Source organism: Emys orbicularis, chromosome 7 (assembly GCF_028017835.1).
Source record: "Emys orbicularis isolate rEmyOrb1 chromosome 7, rEmyOrb1.hap1, whole genome shotgun sequence".
In the NCBI taxonomy this organism is placed as follows: Eukaryota; Metazoa; Chordata; order Testudines; family Emydidae; genus Emys; species Emys orbicularis.
The window spans coordinates 113,906,545-113,924,082 of record NC_088689.1 but is presented as its reverse complement, the minus strand read 5'-3'; the positions used below and the strand labels follow the sequence as shown (position 1 = coordinate 113,924,082).

The 17,538-nt window shown below is 45.0% G+C and overlaps 1 protein-coding gene across 1 annotated transcript; it reads right to left on the bottom strand.

Annotated features, from left to right (window-relative positions):
* Positions 1–772: 772 nt before the first annotated feature.
* OXTR (oxytocin receptor) lies at positions 773–13,119 on the bottom strand. Its single transcript, XM_065408402.1, has 2 exons — positions 12,198–13,119; positions 773–1,020 (listed from the first exon to the last, which is right to left on the bottom strand). The coding sequence occupies exons 1-2, from the start codon at positions 13,117–13,119 to the stop codon at positions 773–775; spliced, it is 1,170 nt and encodes a 389-aa protein (XP_065264474.1).
* Between the last annotated feature and the right edge of the window lie 4,419 nt (positions 13,120–17,538).

The following is a 17,538-nucleotide window of genomic DNA, read 5'->3' as shown; positions in this document are numbered from 1 at the left end:
GCCTTAATTAAAGCTTTTGAACACAATCAGCATACATGTTACTGTACCGGCACCCTGATCTCATAGGCATTTATGCACATCCTTAAACTGAAACACGTGCATGGTCCCTCTGAAGCCAATGGGACTTACTCACATGCTTCAAGCTAATCATGTGCATACATAGTTTCAGGATCAGGGCCAAAATCCTTACTCAGTCAAAACTCACTTGATGCCAATGGAGCATTATTGCTGAATAAAGACATATTAGAAGGCCTTAAACAAACCTTGAGCCAAACAGAAATCAATGGAACTGCTTCCATGAGTAATACTTTCTTACTTGAGTAAGGACAGCCCGGGTAGCTTTTACTCAGTGCCATCCCTGTGGTGCAACTCCTTAAAGTCAGTGGAGCTGTACCCACTTACACCAGGTTAGAATTTGGCTCATCAGCTTCAGTAAGTCTACTCAGCTTTCATGACAAGCCCCATAGTTATTATTCAGTCGTTATGCAAAACCTCCATTGACTTGAACGAGTGAAGGATTCAGGATCTGATCCGTTGAATTGAACTCCATTAAGCTATCCATTCCAAACTGTGCTTTTGACTACAGCAGTTCTTTTCTTATTCCTGCCTCAGTTAAATAAAGAATTCAACACACACACACACATATATATATATATATATACATATATAAATCCCTCCCCACCATATTCTGAATCACAGCTTTTTTACAAATATGTATTAAAGATGGTCAGAGTGAAGTAGTAATGGAGTCCATGGAGCGCTGGGACAGTTCTCAGGCTGTGGAAGGCTGAGTGAAGCTCTTCTGACTTGAACTCCTGCAACTCAGGACAAATGTGGAGGAGTTGCTTTTTTTGCTGACGCTCAGGTCACATCCTTGCCTGGATTTTAAATAGCGTGTGGAGCAGCAGAGGAACCGGTGTATAAGGTCGTGGAAGAGATGGCCCGTGAAAAGCATGTAGATCCACGGGTTGCAACAGCTGTTTAAACTTGCTAGGAGCATGGCGATGATAAATGGGGATGCTGCAAGGTAGAAAGCATAGCAGGAAAACAACGTGAAAGTGCCATTCAGTGATCTTTAGGCATTGGCAAGAAAACCTGGGCATGTCCAGTGAGAAGATATTGTGGCTTTTCATAGAATCATAGAATATTAGGGTTGGAAGAGACCTCAGGAGGTCACCTAGTCCAATCCCCTGCTCAAAGCAGGACTAACACCAACTAAATCATCCCAGCCAAGGCTTTGTCAAGCCTGACCTTAAAAACCTCTAAGGATGGAGATTCCACCACCTCCTTAGGTTAACCCATTCCAGTGCTTCACCACCCTCCTAGTGAAATAGTGGCTTTTGGAGATCCTGATCCCAGAATCCACCTACATCCTCCCCAACATCCTGGCCTGACTCCCATGTCCCCAGTTGATCAACACACAAATTTGTGGGCCCAACTCTCGCTGATTTAATGCTACCATGACAAACCAATGGAATTTCCCCCCAAACCCTTCCATAGTCCAGTACAGAACAAATTATGTCCCTTTAAGCAAAAATAGCTCAATTGATGCAAGTGGTAAAAAGAAATTGTGAAAAAATATGGGGAAAATAAATCAATTTATGTTTAAGACACATTGTTTTTAAGTCTTCCCCAGGATAGAAGCCATTTTTCCCCATCTCAGTGAATTTCTTGCTCCTTATTTTGTGTTATGCTGGAAAGCTGAGATACCCCACTACTCAGCAGCCTGATGCCCACTTGCCATTGTCTGATTAGGAAGTGAATAAGCTCTAAAGAAGTTGTCATATCAAAGAGATAGCCGCTTCCTTGCTTTTCCATCCGTCTACCTATCTTTTTCCCTACTAGCCAATTTAGAAATTACCAGTCATTGTGTGTGTTCAGGCTGTAGCGTGAAAAGGCCTACATTGCATTTCTATATCATCAAGGCCATCCGTAGACAGCATTTGCTCACATTCAAGCCACCTAATTAGAGCGAGACTCTTTTAGAATGGGAAGAATCTGTCATTTTTCTTTGACATTAGGCTACATCTACACTAAAGGGGGGGGTCGATTTAAGATACGCAAATTCAGCTACGCTATTCGACGCTGTGAGGACGGCAGCAAAATCGACCTCCGCGTCTTCCCGTCGACGGCTCTTACTCCCACCTTCGCTGGTGGAGTAAGAGCGTCGATTCGGGGATCGATTGTCGCGTCCTGACGGGACGCGATAAATCGATCCCCGAGAGGTCGATTTCTACCCGCCGATTCAGGCGGGTAGTGTAGACCAGGCCTAATTGAACATTTTCATATTCAAAGCTTTGCCATTGGAAATTATGGTTATTTCAAATTTATGTAACAACGTCTAATTGCATAACCACGATTCTTCAATGAACAGTTAAATCAGGGCAAGGGGGAGGAGGGGAAGTGGATGCAGGTGGCATTGTACCAGACCTATATGCATCTGATTGATTGTCAGTATTTCAAACACACAGAATACATGGCTTTCCACCCCACAGGTGAGGTTTGTACATTGAAAACACAAGATGCGTGAAGTCTGCCAGTTCAAGAGTGCAGTTTTGGGGCGGGGCAGGGCAGGTGGGGGGAGAGAACCCTTTGACAATTATTTTTAAATGGAGTTCACGCATAGGCATGTTGCTATAAGTTACCTATAATGGCTTGCATAATTCGTTGGTCTTCCATCCTAATAATATGCCCATACCAAGAAAGCCGCTGAAACCGAATCAGTGCCAATGGAGGCAGTCAGTGGGTTCGGCTATGAATAGTCTCATTGCTGATCTTGCCCTGCCACTTAATATGGAGCAGCTGACAATGATGATGAGAGTAAAAATGTCAACACACCACTCTTCAGTCTTCCTCAGCATGAATTACAAAGCATGCTTACCAAGGAATGCTGCTACATGGTCAGGGATCAATAAAATCACCAGTCATGGACAGGGGCGCCAGAACAGGGTGGGTCAGCAGGCCATGGCCCCACCACTTTTTACCTGCCTTAAAGGTGAGCGACTGGGGTGAGGGGGCATAGAGCGAGTGGGGGCTGGGACCTTGGGGAAGAGGCAGGATGAGGATGTGGCCTTGGGGGGCGGAGAGGAGTGGGGGTGGGGCCATGGTTCGGGCGCCGGTGGCCCCTCCACTTCTAGGGAGCTTCTGGTGCTCCTGGTCACTGAATATCCAGCCAGACAGTCTTCAGGACATAGCTATAGATTGATCTGGGTGACACTGGATCTGCAAGGAGGTACATCCCTGTGGGATTTACCTTGAGAAAGATGAGACCCTACTGTGGCTGAAAGTCATTTAACCCTCATGGGGCCTCATCCAACGCCCAGTGAAGTCAGTGGAAGTCCTTAGATAAGGACAACAAAGCCCAAGTAGACGACGCGCATGTGCATGAGGGATGAAATCTACTGTCCAGCCCAGGGCCTGAATATGGGACTGCACGGTAATTCAGTTTCCTTGCTCATTCACCCCCTGGCTTCTGTCCTAGATTGGCAACAAGGTCGGGGGCAGGCTCCACTTTTTGTAAAGGAAACACCCAACAGAAACGGAGATTTAAAAAAAAAAACTAGCTAAAGAGTCACTCTCTGGCAGGTGTTTTTTACTCTGCATAATAACATTCCACTACCACTGTCTTCATTTATGAACGGGGTTGAACCTAAGTCCAATCAGTTCAACCTTTGATCAGACCTACTGAGCACCCATAGCAACTGCATGCCAAAATCATCAAGCAACAGCTAACTGGCATCCAGCCACACACCTCCCCGCCATCGGGTTGCATCCCAGCTTTAATGTATTCCCTCGGCATGGTACATGGCTCTTTTTGGCTAGATAAAAATGCAACTGAGGGAGGCCTGATCCTGTGAGGAACTGAGCACCATCCACTCCCAATAGTAGAGCTGGTCAAAAGTTTTGGGGAGACGTGTTCTCAAAAAGCTGTTGAAAACCGAGGAGGTTTGGTTTCATTCCAAAGTTTTCACAACTTTTTTTCCATTTCTCCATGGAAAATATTTTAAATGAAAAATTTCATATTGAATTTTTGGTTCCTTTACCCCCTTTTCTCACTTTTTTATTCCCCCCTCCCCCCTTCTTTGGGGAAAAAAGTAAGACAAAGGGAGGAGTGGAGGGGAAACTTTTTTTTTCCCTGTTGGTTACAGGAAGTGGGGGGTGAAATGGGAAATTTTCTCACCATTCTGAACGAAAGAAAATTTGGCGGGGAAAATGTTTAAAATATGTTGTTTCAAATTTTAATCCAAAAATGAAAAGGTTTGTCAGCCATGACATTTTGGCAAGAAATTTCATCATCATAGCAACCCTGCTTTTTAACAAAGAAAAATGTATTGTAAAAAAAATGTTGACCAGCTCTGCATAGTAGGTATTGAGAGTGCAAGGCACCCTGTGAATATCTTATAAATGAATCAATATACTAAGTGGTAAAAAGGTCCTCTGGCAAATGAATATCCGGAGACCTGAGCTACAAATGCGCTTTAGGAAAGGATAGCAGGGCCTTGGTCACAAAACAACAAGGCTGCTTCAGCACATGGAAATCAGTAGCACCGCCTCTGGAAAAACCTTTGGCCAAAAGGCAGTGTCATTTATAGCCACACATGCAAAACTCAAAGGGAAACGAGCTCTCTCCGAGAAAGGCACATGTTGATCAGCAGTAGAGTTCCGTTACCTAGGCTAGGCTCTGAGGAAGCTTTGTCAATGAACATGGATTAAAAAACCCCCACACATTTCACAACTATCAACATGAGCTGCCACGTAACTTCACTGGATATCTGTTTATAACTGAGATCCTTCTTCTATTTCTTTCTGCCTCAGTAAAAATCAGCCAAAGTTTTTCAGCTTAAAAGAAAAACGTTCACAGTGCACCTTTAACCAAGTCATATAAAAGTCTTGCCCTTGTGATGTTGTGTAGAATACCCTCCACTCCAGAAGTGGGTGCATTCTAGTAGGCCTTGATTCAGCAAAGCACTTAAGCAATGTGCCATAGGTAGGGAAGTGCTTTGGGATCTTTGATGTGAAAGGCAGTATCTACAGGTAAATTATGATTGAGTATCATTAATTATTGACTAGTATGGAGTATTAAAGGTAGCCCAGTATGGATGGGCTTTAGTATCCCAATATTAATGTGCCCACTGTACTGGAGACATGCTTGTAATTCATTCTCATTTCACTCCAGATTAGGAGTGAAAATAATATGTTGATTAGTTTAAAATGAGTGAGTGACACTGCTGAGGGGAATGTCCCAATATCCTGACAAATATGATGCCATTAGGTGAGTTGCAGCATCATCTCCATTTACCGATCTTTACAAACATTTACAACTGTTTTCTTTGATATAAAGATTAGTATGTCAGATATACTGCATCTTAGCTGTAAGGTTTTTCTGTAGGGAAAGAAAGTGATGATGTGTGATTTGAATGACACCCTAAACCGATCCACATGCTGTCTGTCCTGATCTGCCGTGGTATAACGCCAACATACATTTACCCAGACCAATTCCAGCATCAACAAAAGGGAACATCTGCTGCCAGAACAGAAAATGTTCATGTCATGAAAATGGCTGCAAAATTCCAAAGCATTATGAATTGTTTGTACTGGGCAATGTAGGAAAAAGTTCTCCACAATGGACTGACGACAGCTATATGAGCTGGGACTGTGCTCATACTTCAAACTGAAATAGACAAAGGAGAATTGGGAGGTTTTAATCACCCAGTCAATAAAGCACAGCACTGGGACTCAGGAGACTTGGGTCATATGCCCAGCTCTGCTACTGGACTGCTGAGTGACCTTGGGCAAGTCACTTCACCGCTCCATGCCTCGGTTTCCCCATCTATAAAATGAGGATTATGATATTTGCCTCCTTTGTAAACCACTTTGAGATCTACTGATGAAAAGTGCTATATAAGAAGTAGGTATTCATTACGATTATTAACTGTAGGGTACAGTCTAGTCAGAGAATGGATGAGACCTCTATGGATCTATTCCATCTCTTATTTCTATTAACTTAGTAGCTCTCCCAAGCTAAGTGGGGCTGGGCCTAGCCAGTACTTAGATGACAGATCTGCATGTATGGCAAGAAATGTTGGTGGGTCTGTAGTTGCCTTGTTCTCTCTCACTCACAGCTGACCCAGTGCTCCCGCAACTGAGAATGATGTTGAGCAATCAGCAACATGGGTGGTGGTACTAAGCTGCTGCTATGGGTCCTGTCTTTCAGGTACAACACAAAACCCTGGCCCATCATATAAGAAGGCAAGTGGCATGAAACAGGCATTTTCTTAAGGGCATGGAGCAAGAAGAACTGTGTTGGACTTAGATCAAATCTCCCATACCCAGATCTCCTCCCTGAACAGCGGGGAAATTAATGTTTTTTCCCCAGCTGGGCCAATTCTCTCTCTCTCTGAAAAGGGCCAGGCTAATCCCCCAAGATCTAAGCCCCCCTGAAATGGTGAAAAGTTTCTGGAGCATAAAGTTACTCAGATGTGGAAGTGTTTGCTTACTTTTTACTTCAGCCCCATTTAAACATAGGTTAAGACATAGGACACACCACACAAGCCTATGAAACATGTTTAAAAATGACACTATATGGTGTAACCACAAGAGATTAAAACGGATGAATATTTTAAACATACACATAACTGCTTTGGGGAATTCCCTGACAAATATTTCTAGCCAGTGGGATTCCCAGGAGGAAGATGCAACCATGAAAAAGGACTTGAAGCTGCGGTCTGAGTAGATCGGGGTGTCATAACACTAGGTAATGCAAATCACAGAAAAATATAGCAAGGAGGGGAGCGCATGTTCCCATGCTGTGAAGTTAGTAAATAATATGAGTCAGGCAACATATGTATGTACGTGTGTGGGGGTGTATTTCAAGAACATCCTTATTTCACTTCTTTTTTTAAATGAAGTCAATAGGACTCCTCATATGTGGATAGTATCAAAGGGGTAGCCGTGTTAGTCTGGATCTGTAAAAGCAGCAAAGAGTCCTGTGGCACCTTATAGACTAACAGACGTATAGGAGCATGAGCTTTCGTGGGTGAATACCCATGCATCCGAAGAAGTGGGCATTCACCCACGAAAGCTCATGCTCCTATATGTCTGTTAGTCTATAAGGTGCCACAGGACTCTTTGCTGCTTTTACATATGTGGATAGTTTCTCAGGTACCTAAATGTTTGCAGGATCAGGCCTCAAATTAGTAATGTATTAAACTAGCAAAGGACCTTTTAAATTCTTTCTTTAGGGCCCAGTCTTTTATTCCTTACACACTCCAAACTTCCACATCATAGGGAGTTGGGTCTGTTCAAGTGACGCAGGCTCAGGCCTCTTTTAAGCCCCAGGACAAATGCAATAAGACACAATGCAAAGCACACACAGTAAAGCATAGCACACACAGCCATTGCAGAGGAACCAAACAGATTGCTTTGATATTGGGGTCATTCATTCCTATTTACTCTGTCGAATTATCAGCAAGGTACTGGAGGGAAGAGTGTTGTTTGTTTAATTCAGTGTAAACAGAAGTCAGCTGAGTTAGCGATAGAGACCCCCTGAAAAGTAAAAGAAAATTCTAAACTCTTGCCTTAGATTGTAAACTCCTTGGGGCAGGGACTCTCTCTTTTTTCTGTGTTTATATAGTGCCTTGCACAATGGGGTCCTGGTCCATGACTGGGGCTCCAAGGCGCTAACGCAACACACATAATTAATAATAATTGATAAAGTATTTAGCCTAGGTTTACATAGGAGAACTGCTCCAGGATAAAAGGAAAATCTGACTTCAGAGGAAAAGGTTCTCCAACTTCCCTCTGGAGTACAAAGGCAGAGATTTTGACCCTGTGCATGATAGCTGGATCTTATTTATCAAGAACATGCAATTAACAACCACTGGACAAGTTTCTAAACAAAGTAGTCCAGTCACGTCCTACAGGTGGCAATATAACTCCATACGCGGCAGCCTGCTCATCGCAATAGGTTTCAGCATCATGCAAAATGACACAGAAATGTTTTGCTTCCATGACAAAATTAAAAGTACGCTTCCCCTTTCATAGAGAGGCATCAAGGGGAAACACTAGAAGGTGACAGTGACTAGCTTACAACAATTCAGAGTAACATTGCATACTCCCTCACTGTTTAGATACGGTGCAAACACACTCAGAGAAGCAGTTGAGGATTTTTTCCTCTTCCAAGACCAATAACTCATTATCTGTTTGATAATTTCTCAGACAGACTTTTCAAACACTGCAGGTTTTGGAGCCCTGGAGTCAATTTGCAGGGGGACAATTTAGGACTAATTTGGAAAACATTTGACATTCATTTGTTTGTGGCCCTTTCCAGATCCCATGATGAAGGCTTTCCACACGGTGGCTGATAAACATTTTGTTCATTAAGAAACAGCGCATCATGCAGCCTTTTTAAACATGTTTCCTTCCCCCCAACATCTGGCCCCCTAATAATTGTGTGTTCAAGCAGAGGGCTTTGTTTGCTGTTTGTTGACTTCTGCAATTTGCATACATCATGTAAACCTTGCCAGCTATTTGTGACGCATTCCCTTTCTTTTACTATTATGCCCAAGAAAACCAGGGGCATTGTGCAATGGCACACAGTTCAGTTACATTTCGATTGATTGTTACACCTCTTTGCACACGTCTCTTGAATCCTTCCTTCCAATGAGATACACTCCTTTGCGCAAAGAAACAGAAATCCAGAAAACAGTGCACACCCACACAAAACTGCAGAGACAAAACATCTGGCAAAACAGACACCGAACCCTTTGGAGCCTAATTCATTCTCAAAGAGATATCAGCTAGAACAGGGATCGGCAGCCTTTGGTTTGTTTACTTGCAGCATCCACAGGTTTGGCCGATCACAGCTCCCACTGGCCGCAGTTCGCTGTTCCAGGCCAATGGGGGCTGCGAGAAGCAGCCTGGGCCAAGAGACGTGCTGGCTGCCACTTCCCGCAGCCCCCATTGGCCTGGAACGGCAAACCGTAGCCAGTGGGAGCTGTGATCAGCCGAACCTGGGGACACTGAAGGTAAACAAACCATCCCGGCCTGCCAGCGGATTTCCCTGATAGGCCGTGTGCCAAAGGTTGCCGATCCCTGAGCTAGAATCTGGGTAATTTCCAAGGACCTGGGGGAAACCACTAGTGGGCACTATGTGAGGGAGCAGGTAGATTTTTTGAATCAGTTGGAGGTGGGCATGTGTTGGAGGTGGGGTGAGACAGACTCAGCAAACCTATCACCTGGTGAAAGCCTTACCTCTACTTTCCATTCCTGCTATGCCCCCCCATTCCCCTTTGCTGACTTTCCAAACTGCTCTATCTGATTTAGAAGCAGCAGTAGCAGGGGAAAGGGGCATGAATCAGGAGCCAAGACTAGTGGCTAAGAAGTACCCCAAAAGGTTTTCTACAGAAAGACAGCACCAGCACTGCAGCAAAGTAGGTTGGAAGCATGAGGCATTCTACCCACCCAGCAGTGCTGTTTCAACTGCTGGGACTGGGCAGAGAGTTCAGAGGGGTCTTATTTTGTTTAAGGGAGAAAGCAGAGTGAAAAGGGAGGCAGGGTGCTTGCTTAGTGGTGGAAACTTTATATCCACTGGGTTCAAAGGGTTATAGTATCCCAGACTGCCAGGTAACGAATCAGTTATGCGTGCTGGGTGCTGTGTCCCCCTTGAGTTACTGCCCCTCATCAAGGCTAAGAGCCTACTACTGCTGCTAGCTAAAGGAGTTAGTCCTTTAGCTCAAGTGGTGGAAACGTGCGCTTTGGAGAAGGAAGTCAAAGGTGCAATTCACACTATTGACCCTGCTAAGTGTTACTATCATTCACTGTTCCTAATATAACTCACAAGAGGTTTTCCTCCTGTGCCATTAGATCCTATTATATACTGGATGCTCTTGCTAAAATAACATCCTTTGCTGTAGACAAAACACCTGGCTCCCAAGCCCGATGTGTGAATAACCAGGATGAGTTATTAACGTGCTCTGCCTTCAAAGTCTGCTTCTTCTTAGGTAAAGCACCACAGTACCGATCATTTGACAGAGTAAATGAGAACGAGTGGCACAAACATGCAGGCCCGGAAAGCAATGTGTAAGCAATCATCGGTTCTGAATCTACAATTCTATCCTGTTCTGAAAGGGAGCTCAACAGCGCGACAGAGAGTTATGTTTGCGAGGGCATCATTAGCAAGCCCTTCTTAGCAGATGTTTAAAATAAAATGAAAGGAAATAAGGACCCTTCTTATCCCATTAGACATCTACAAAGCAGATGCAATTACCAGTGTGAACAACCAAGACAAATGTGGTGAGCAGCTGGCCAGGACAAAGTTCCCATGGGATACTCCCTCCACCAGCAATAAGGAGAGCAGAGAGAAGACTAAAGCACGGCAGATACATACATTGAGGCACAGCCTCTGTTTCAGATTTACTGGGGACATGTAAAAATCTCCCATGGGGGGGTTCAGTTTTTACACACAGTAATTTATCATTGAAAGGAGCTTGCCCGAAGGAGGGAGAGGAGCATCTTGTGGGAAGGCAGGAGCTGCATTGCCCTATGGGCAGCTGTGAAGTCAGCTGCTGAGGAGCAGGCTGTCTCCAGTAGCATTAGTGTGTCCACTTAGCAGTTATTTTCCCCTCATGTTTATTTTACACCCCCAAACCACGCAAAAAGGTGCTAGCCCTCAGCGAGGGCTCTGGCCAGGCCAAGTTTCTGTTGATCTGTTTAAAAACTGCCGTTCCCAAGATATATTTTTTTCACTCTCCCCTACCTCAAAAAAGGACTGAAAGGATTTTCCTCAAACTTTCCGACTCCAATTCAGAGCACAGAGTGAGAATAGAAAGGGGAAATAGAAAGCCCGAAGGGGAAAGTGCTTTCGAAAGTACTGGGAAAATAGGGAGTTGTAATGGATTTTACTGCCTGTTATCAGCCTTAGCTACTGCAGCGTTCCTGTATGAAAAATGGCACTTCGCCCTTTGAAAAATGTTTTCTTTCCAACTAACTAATAAATCACTGGAACATTAAGGGAAACGTGCGACCTACAGCCAGCATCAAAGAGCATCGCAGTGAGTGTAGAGAATGGAGAGAAGAGAGAAAGGGAGCGGAGGGAAGAAAGGGAGGAAGGAAAGCAAAAAAGAACAGAGTAAAGAGGAGAGGAGAGGAGAGGAGAGGAGAGGAGAGGAGAGAGAAGAAAGGGGCATTGAAAGGGAAGAGAAGATGCTGGGGAATGTGAGACTGAGATATCAAACCAGCTGGTTTCAGGGTTTCTCACCCCCAATTCCCTTGCCACTGAGAGCGGCTGCTCTGTGCTGTTGATACATTTAACATTAGTCATGGCCAGTACCTGATATTTTTAAAAACCCAGCAGTCGGAAGTATATGCCTGCAAAGCACTGCAGAAATTAATGGGGAAGCCATCTCTAGGCATTATTATTAATGAAGCTTGACTCCTGTAAATGACCTTGAATTTACACTACGAAGAAGGTGCCCAGTACAGGTGAGCCGGGGACGAATATTCTGTTTTGCAGCAAATTCCGAGGTTTGTATGTTTGTTCCACATTGGAATGACAACCAAACCTCTCAATCTTTTTGTTTGCAAAAACAGATTTGTGTTGGAACATCCGGCTTTGCACTGAAACCAGAGCTTTTCTGTTTAGGAAGGGGGTAGAGTGGTGGTTAAGGCCCTGGCCTAAGGTGTGCCAGACCTACTTTCAAGTCTCCAGAAAGGTTCCACGGGCCTAGCCAGGAGGGCTCCCCAGGACCCCAGCCTGGCTCCCTGACACACCCAACCCTGCAGGGTGCCATTTCAGCAGACATGCTCAAGCTGCTATAGCTATGCCGTGCTGACAGACAAAAGAGGGAAGTGCACATTGTGTGCAAATGAGAATTGCCTTGGCAAACAGGGAGGGAAACTGTTTTCCAGGTTTCAGTTCAAGACCCCGAGGGGCTGATTCTGGTTCCTTATCCCCCAGAAAACCAGGAGTGACTCCAATGAAGTGTCAAAACTGCATGCCTTGGATCAGATGCAAGTCATCAGTCTCTCTCCTTTCAGCACCCGAATGAGCCTTGATTCAGACTGAAATCTCTCTACCACCCCCATCACATCTGGAATGGTTGTTTTGCAGCCAACTGATGTGTTAATTATTAGTCACCAACACTAACTATTACATGCAAATATATATTTTCTATATATGAAATGAGGGAGAACTTTACCTTCTTTGGGAGCATTCTTGTCCCACACAGACCACATCTGCACAAAGAAAAAAGGAGTCCAGCACACTACGAAAGCTAAGACTATGATGAAGGTCATTTTGACTGTCCGGATCTTGGCTTTAGAAATTAGCTTGATGCTGCTGACCCTGGAGAGGCCCGCACCGCTGGAGGACAGGTTCATGTTGTTCTCATGGGCCGTTTTTAGCTTCACGTTCTGCCAGATTTTGAAGCTGATCAAGCCATAGCAGACGCTTAGCATCAGCACAGGGATAATGTAAACAGTCAGGGTTATCCAGGTGATATATGCTTTGGCTCCCCAGGGCTGGATGAAATCTGCCCAGCAGTCATACACCCCATTGCCCACGTCCCGAAGGGAAAATATGTGGATCTGGGGGATGCTGACCAGCAGGCATAGCAGCCAGGTGAGGAGGACAGATACCCGGTCAGACCTCCTGTGCAATGACCTCAGGGGCTGACATATGGCCAGGCACCGGTCGAAGGACATCAGCAGGAGCATATAAGTGGAAGCAAACATCCCCACCACCTGCAGGTACTTGACCAGCCGGCAGAGGAAATCTGGCCCATAGAACCTGAAGGTGATGTCCCAGATGAGTTGAGGCAGAACCTGGAAAATGGCCACCACTAGGTCAGCGATGCTCAGGTGCTTCATGAAATAGTACATGCGGGAGTGCTTGTGCCGGGTGGTGTGGATGGCCAGCAGCACGCACAGGTTGCCCGTCAGAGCGAGGAAGAGGATGAGGCAGAGCACCGTCACCTCCACCTTGGCCATGTCCTCATTCCTCTTCAGGGGATCAGTGGTGCTGTTGACCCCATAAGTCCGGTTCTCAAGGCTCAGGCTGGAGTTGATCAGTGAGCCGTTGATAGTCCACAGGTCGTTCCCTTCCAGGGACAACTTCTCCATGGCCAGCCCCTTCCCATGCAGCACTTTGCACCAACAAGAGTTTCAGTGTGGGTCTCCTGTGCAGTGTCTCCCCTTTACAGCCTCCCCTTGCAGGAGACCTAATGGTTTTTAGCTCTTCTCTCCTGCCTCTGGAACTCCCCTTCCCCCTGTTTCTTTTCTCTTCTCTTCCCAAGTTTTGATTCCTTTCCCTCTCTGTTGGTTTCAGTAGTGGTGACCGCTGGCCTGGGAGCTTGTCCTCTCTTCCTTCCAGATGAGCCAAGGGGAGCCAGTTTCAGTCCTCCTGAGGCAGAGATAGTCCTAGCATCCAAATCCACCTCATCCCCTCCGAAGGCACTTGGCGTGTCCTCCTCAAACAGAAACAAAGCAAGGGAGGGAGCATTACAGCAAACCAACGTCACTGTCCCATCTCAGTAGCAATGTCTCTCCCTCCCCATCCCGTTCAGAGTCACTGCAGGGCCTTCCCAGAGCATTGCTTTTTTCCTACTGAAATCTACATGTCAAGAACCTCTCAATCATTTCCCCCTCATTCACTTCATAGCAACAACCAGCCAGGAGGGTCAGACAAGGAATCATTGGATTTCCCTCTCCCACTTGCAGTGAGTTTTTCCATCTTCATCTGAAAAAGCCACAAGCAGAGCTGGGGACGTAGACCAATCAAAATACTGCTAACATAACAGATCAACATTAAAAGGTGCTTTCTTACCTTCCTCCGCTCCCTCCTTTGGCAGCTCCCAGCTTTCCTTCTTGAAGTTGCTGTTTTCTGCTTAAAACACAAGACCAAGGAGTTGCATGCTCAGAAGAGTTCAGGTGAGAATCCCCCACTGTGAGACTGCCTGGCTGCTCCACAACTTTGCTCTCAAATGAATCCAGGAGGCGAGAAAGCAGGGAAGCGGGGGAGGAGGAAAGGAGACTGGAGTCAGCCCTTCAGGAGTCACTCATCATGGATAAAATATGCTGCTGCTGGGGTATCTACATACTGTACAATTGCTGCATTTATAGTTCTATCCCCTAGGTGGCGAAAGATGCCACCGCTTCACCTGCTCATCTAAAGAATAGCTTAAAGAATTAGGATCTGGGTGCTGACGTCAGTTACACTGGCATAAATCTGGAGTAACTGCTCAGGGTGTTAGTCTGGATTTACAATGGGGGTAACAAAGGCATTAAAGGAAATGTTAACATTTCCCTCTTTAGTTATAGTTGCTCTGTCTTGTGCTACATTTTAATCTGTTACAAACTAAGGTTATTTCCTCAGGAAAATATTTTATTATTTTCCACTCCCCGGTCCCCCCAGGTGTATTTAATTGTTTAGCACAGGGGAACACATCAGAATGTATTATACCTGGGCACACCGTCTTCCAAATAAGTGGGTAAAAACAGTTTTAAGTAAATGATCAACTAAAATAATGAATAACATTGGCCATAACATTTTCCCTGTTATGCAGAGCCCTGGATTGATTGATCCTCACAGCAGCACCCCTGTGACATAGGTAAATAGATTAGGCTTGAATAGAGACGGGGAATGGCTGAGCCATTACAAATTGAATCTATCTCCCCATGTAAGTATTCTCATACTTCTTATCAAACTGTCTGGGCTATCTTGATTATCACTTCAAAAGTTTTTTCCTCTTACTTAATTGGCCCCTCAGAGTTGGTAAGACAACTCCCACCTTTTCATGCTCTCTGTACGTGTATATATATATCTCCTCAATATATGTTCCATTCTATGCATCCGAAGAAGTGGGCTGTAGCCCACGAAAGCTTATGCTCAAATAAATTTGTTAGTCTCTAAGGTGCCACAAGTACTCCTGTTCTTTTTATAGGTAAATCACGTTCTCCTCCTTTTACAGATATGTAAATAGCATCCATGCACCAGAGTTGCCCCAAAAAATAACACTACAGGTTAAACACAAGTCAACTGCAGTGTGTAACTTTATTTATTTATCTGCTTTAAACTTTTTGTTACAAATGATGCCTTGAATGTTTTTGTTGCTTTACTCTTGTTTCAGTCTCTGGCTGTCTTTGTTAACTGGGCGTCAGAATTGCTCCCCAGACTCCGGATGGCTGGCAACAGCGAAAAGCATATGGGGAAACTGGAAGTGAAGCGATGTTGTTTTCTTGAAGTAAAAAATTAGGGTTGTGGTGAAACCTTTGAGAAGCAACCCATCTGTTACCACAGGCGGGAGCTGCAGATTAATTATTCTCTTTTGTGTTGATAATCAGACAACATAAATGAATGTCAAACACTAATGAAACCTGCATTTCATAACTACACTGTTTACTGAATATGGGGCTAGAGGGTACACTACAGCTCTGGGGGATTTATAGTTGGTTTAGAAGCAGATTGCAGTTCAGCTCCCAGAACGGCTGTTTGTGGATCTCTTTCATTTACTCTGATCTGCAACCACAAGAGGTAGAAACCAAGTTTAAACCTGGAACTCAGGCCTGGACTATTTGACAATATATTTAAAAAAATCAAAGACTGGGACCCTTCCGAGCAAGACTTTTAGAGTAATAACTTGCTGCTACAAAATAAGAAAGAACACTTTCTTTTTCAATGTCTGCTGGCATCACCACTGCTAACTTCCGTCTCAATATGAATATTTCACAGAATGGAGGGTTTTTTCCTCCAGCAAATTCGGGCCAGATTTTTAAAGATATTTAGCTACTCAGGTGCTTTTGAAACTCCCACTAGATTCCTATCTGCATCTTTAGGCACCTAAATACCTTTAAAATCTGTCCCTTAGGCCCAAATCCTCCAAGATATGTAGGAATCTCACTCCCTTTGCTGATCTGGAGTTTGTAAAAAGCTATCTAAGATGTTCTTTTGCTCAAAGTGAATGTTAATGACACTCGTTCACAGTTTCTTGCTAAACTCATCTAGACACTCATTTCTTCTAAATTCTATAGCCTCTTCCCTCCAATCACTGTTCATTACACTGAATACTCATTCCACAGGATTGCTTTTTCCTGATAAAAACATAGTAATTTCTATTTAGAATACACTTGGAATAAACATTTTGTAGTTATCTTACAAAGAAAATGTGTTGAGGGCCTTTAAGTCCATGAGAGATGTAGAAATTCTAAGTGGGCTAGTACTTTGGCATGCTTTTCCCTTATGTTCTTCCTCCTTATGCAATAATCTCTCTGGTATCATTGAAGAGAGTGTTGTGAGAACCATGCACAATGCTTTTTTCACTGTTCTTCCTTTTTCAGGAGAGTTTTGCAAAGAAGAAGTGACATTGGATGAAATCTTGAAGTCAATGGGACCTTTGCCATTGACTTCAGTGGGTCCAGGATTTCATCACGTGTTTTGCTGATTTAGCATTATTGCAAGATATAGAATGCTGGCAGTCATTGGCTGGTGATGGGACATGGGTCCTGGATGGGATGAGCTCCATGGAGCTGCTCCTCCTCCTCCCATGAATGTGGGTGGATCCAGGTTTCTTCCTCCCCAAGGTGCTAACCAGCATATCTGAGCCAACCAGGTGTAGATCTGACACAAATTACTTTTACCTGGAACCAGACTGTGACTGAGTCTGCTCCTGGGGCAGTGTAACGACATGGTGCCGTGCCCCTCACACAGGGCTGGTGGCAAAGCCACACGCTAGCTCTATACACTAGGAGCCCAGATTCTATGGTGATGAGGATCATATAAGTGAGATAAATTAATATATAGATACACAGGAGCAGAGTCTGATGCCGAGTACCCCCCATGATAATGGAGGCAACAGAGACACTCAAGATTTACATCCACGTACCTGAGATTAGGATCTGGCCCCCACAAACATGCTTTGGGATTCTCCAGGAGATACACATGTAAGCAGCTGTGATTAACGGAGGGAACAGCTCGTAGAGAAAACCGTGTTTAAAAGTCATTAAGTGACCAAATGACGGATGTTATCTACAAGCCAATAAAAGATAATGCGCTGATCACAGAGGTAATGGGCTCAGGCCTCCCTAGTACAAAATCTAAGAACACTTATATAAATCCAAACTGCAATCAGCTGATGGGCTGGAATTAGACAAGAACAACTGGGAAGATTCATAAAGGGAACCAGATGGGGAGCTCACAGAAGGAACCAGAAGTGCCAACTTTCTCATTTCCCTGGGGCTGCTCAACCCCCGCTCCGTCCCAGGCTCCACCCCCCACTCCACCCCCTTCCCCCAAGGTCCCACCCCCACCCTGCCTCTTCCCACCCTGTTTTGCTCCACCTCTTCCTGCCCCCACTCCTCCCTCTCCCCCCACCCAGCACCTCCTGCATGCTGCTGAACAGCTGATCACCAGCAGGTGGGAGGCGCTGGGGGGAGGGGGAGGAGCTGATCGGTGGGGCCGCCGGTGGGTACTGAGCACCCACTATTTTTTTTTCCAGGGGTGCTCCAGCCCCGGAGCACCCACGGAGTCAGCGCCTATGCAAGGAA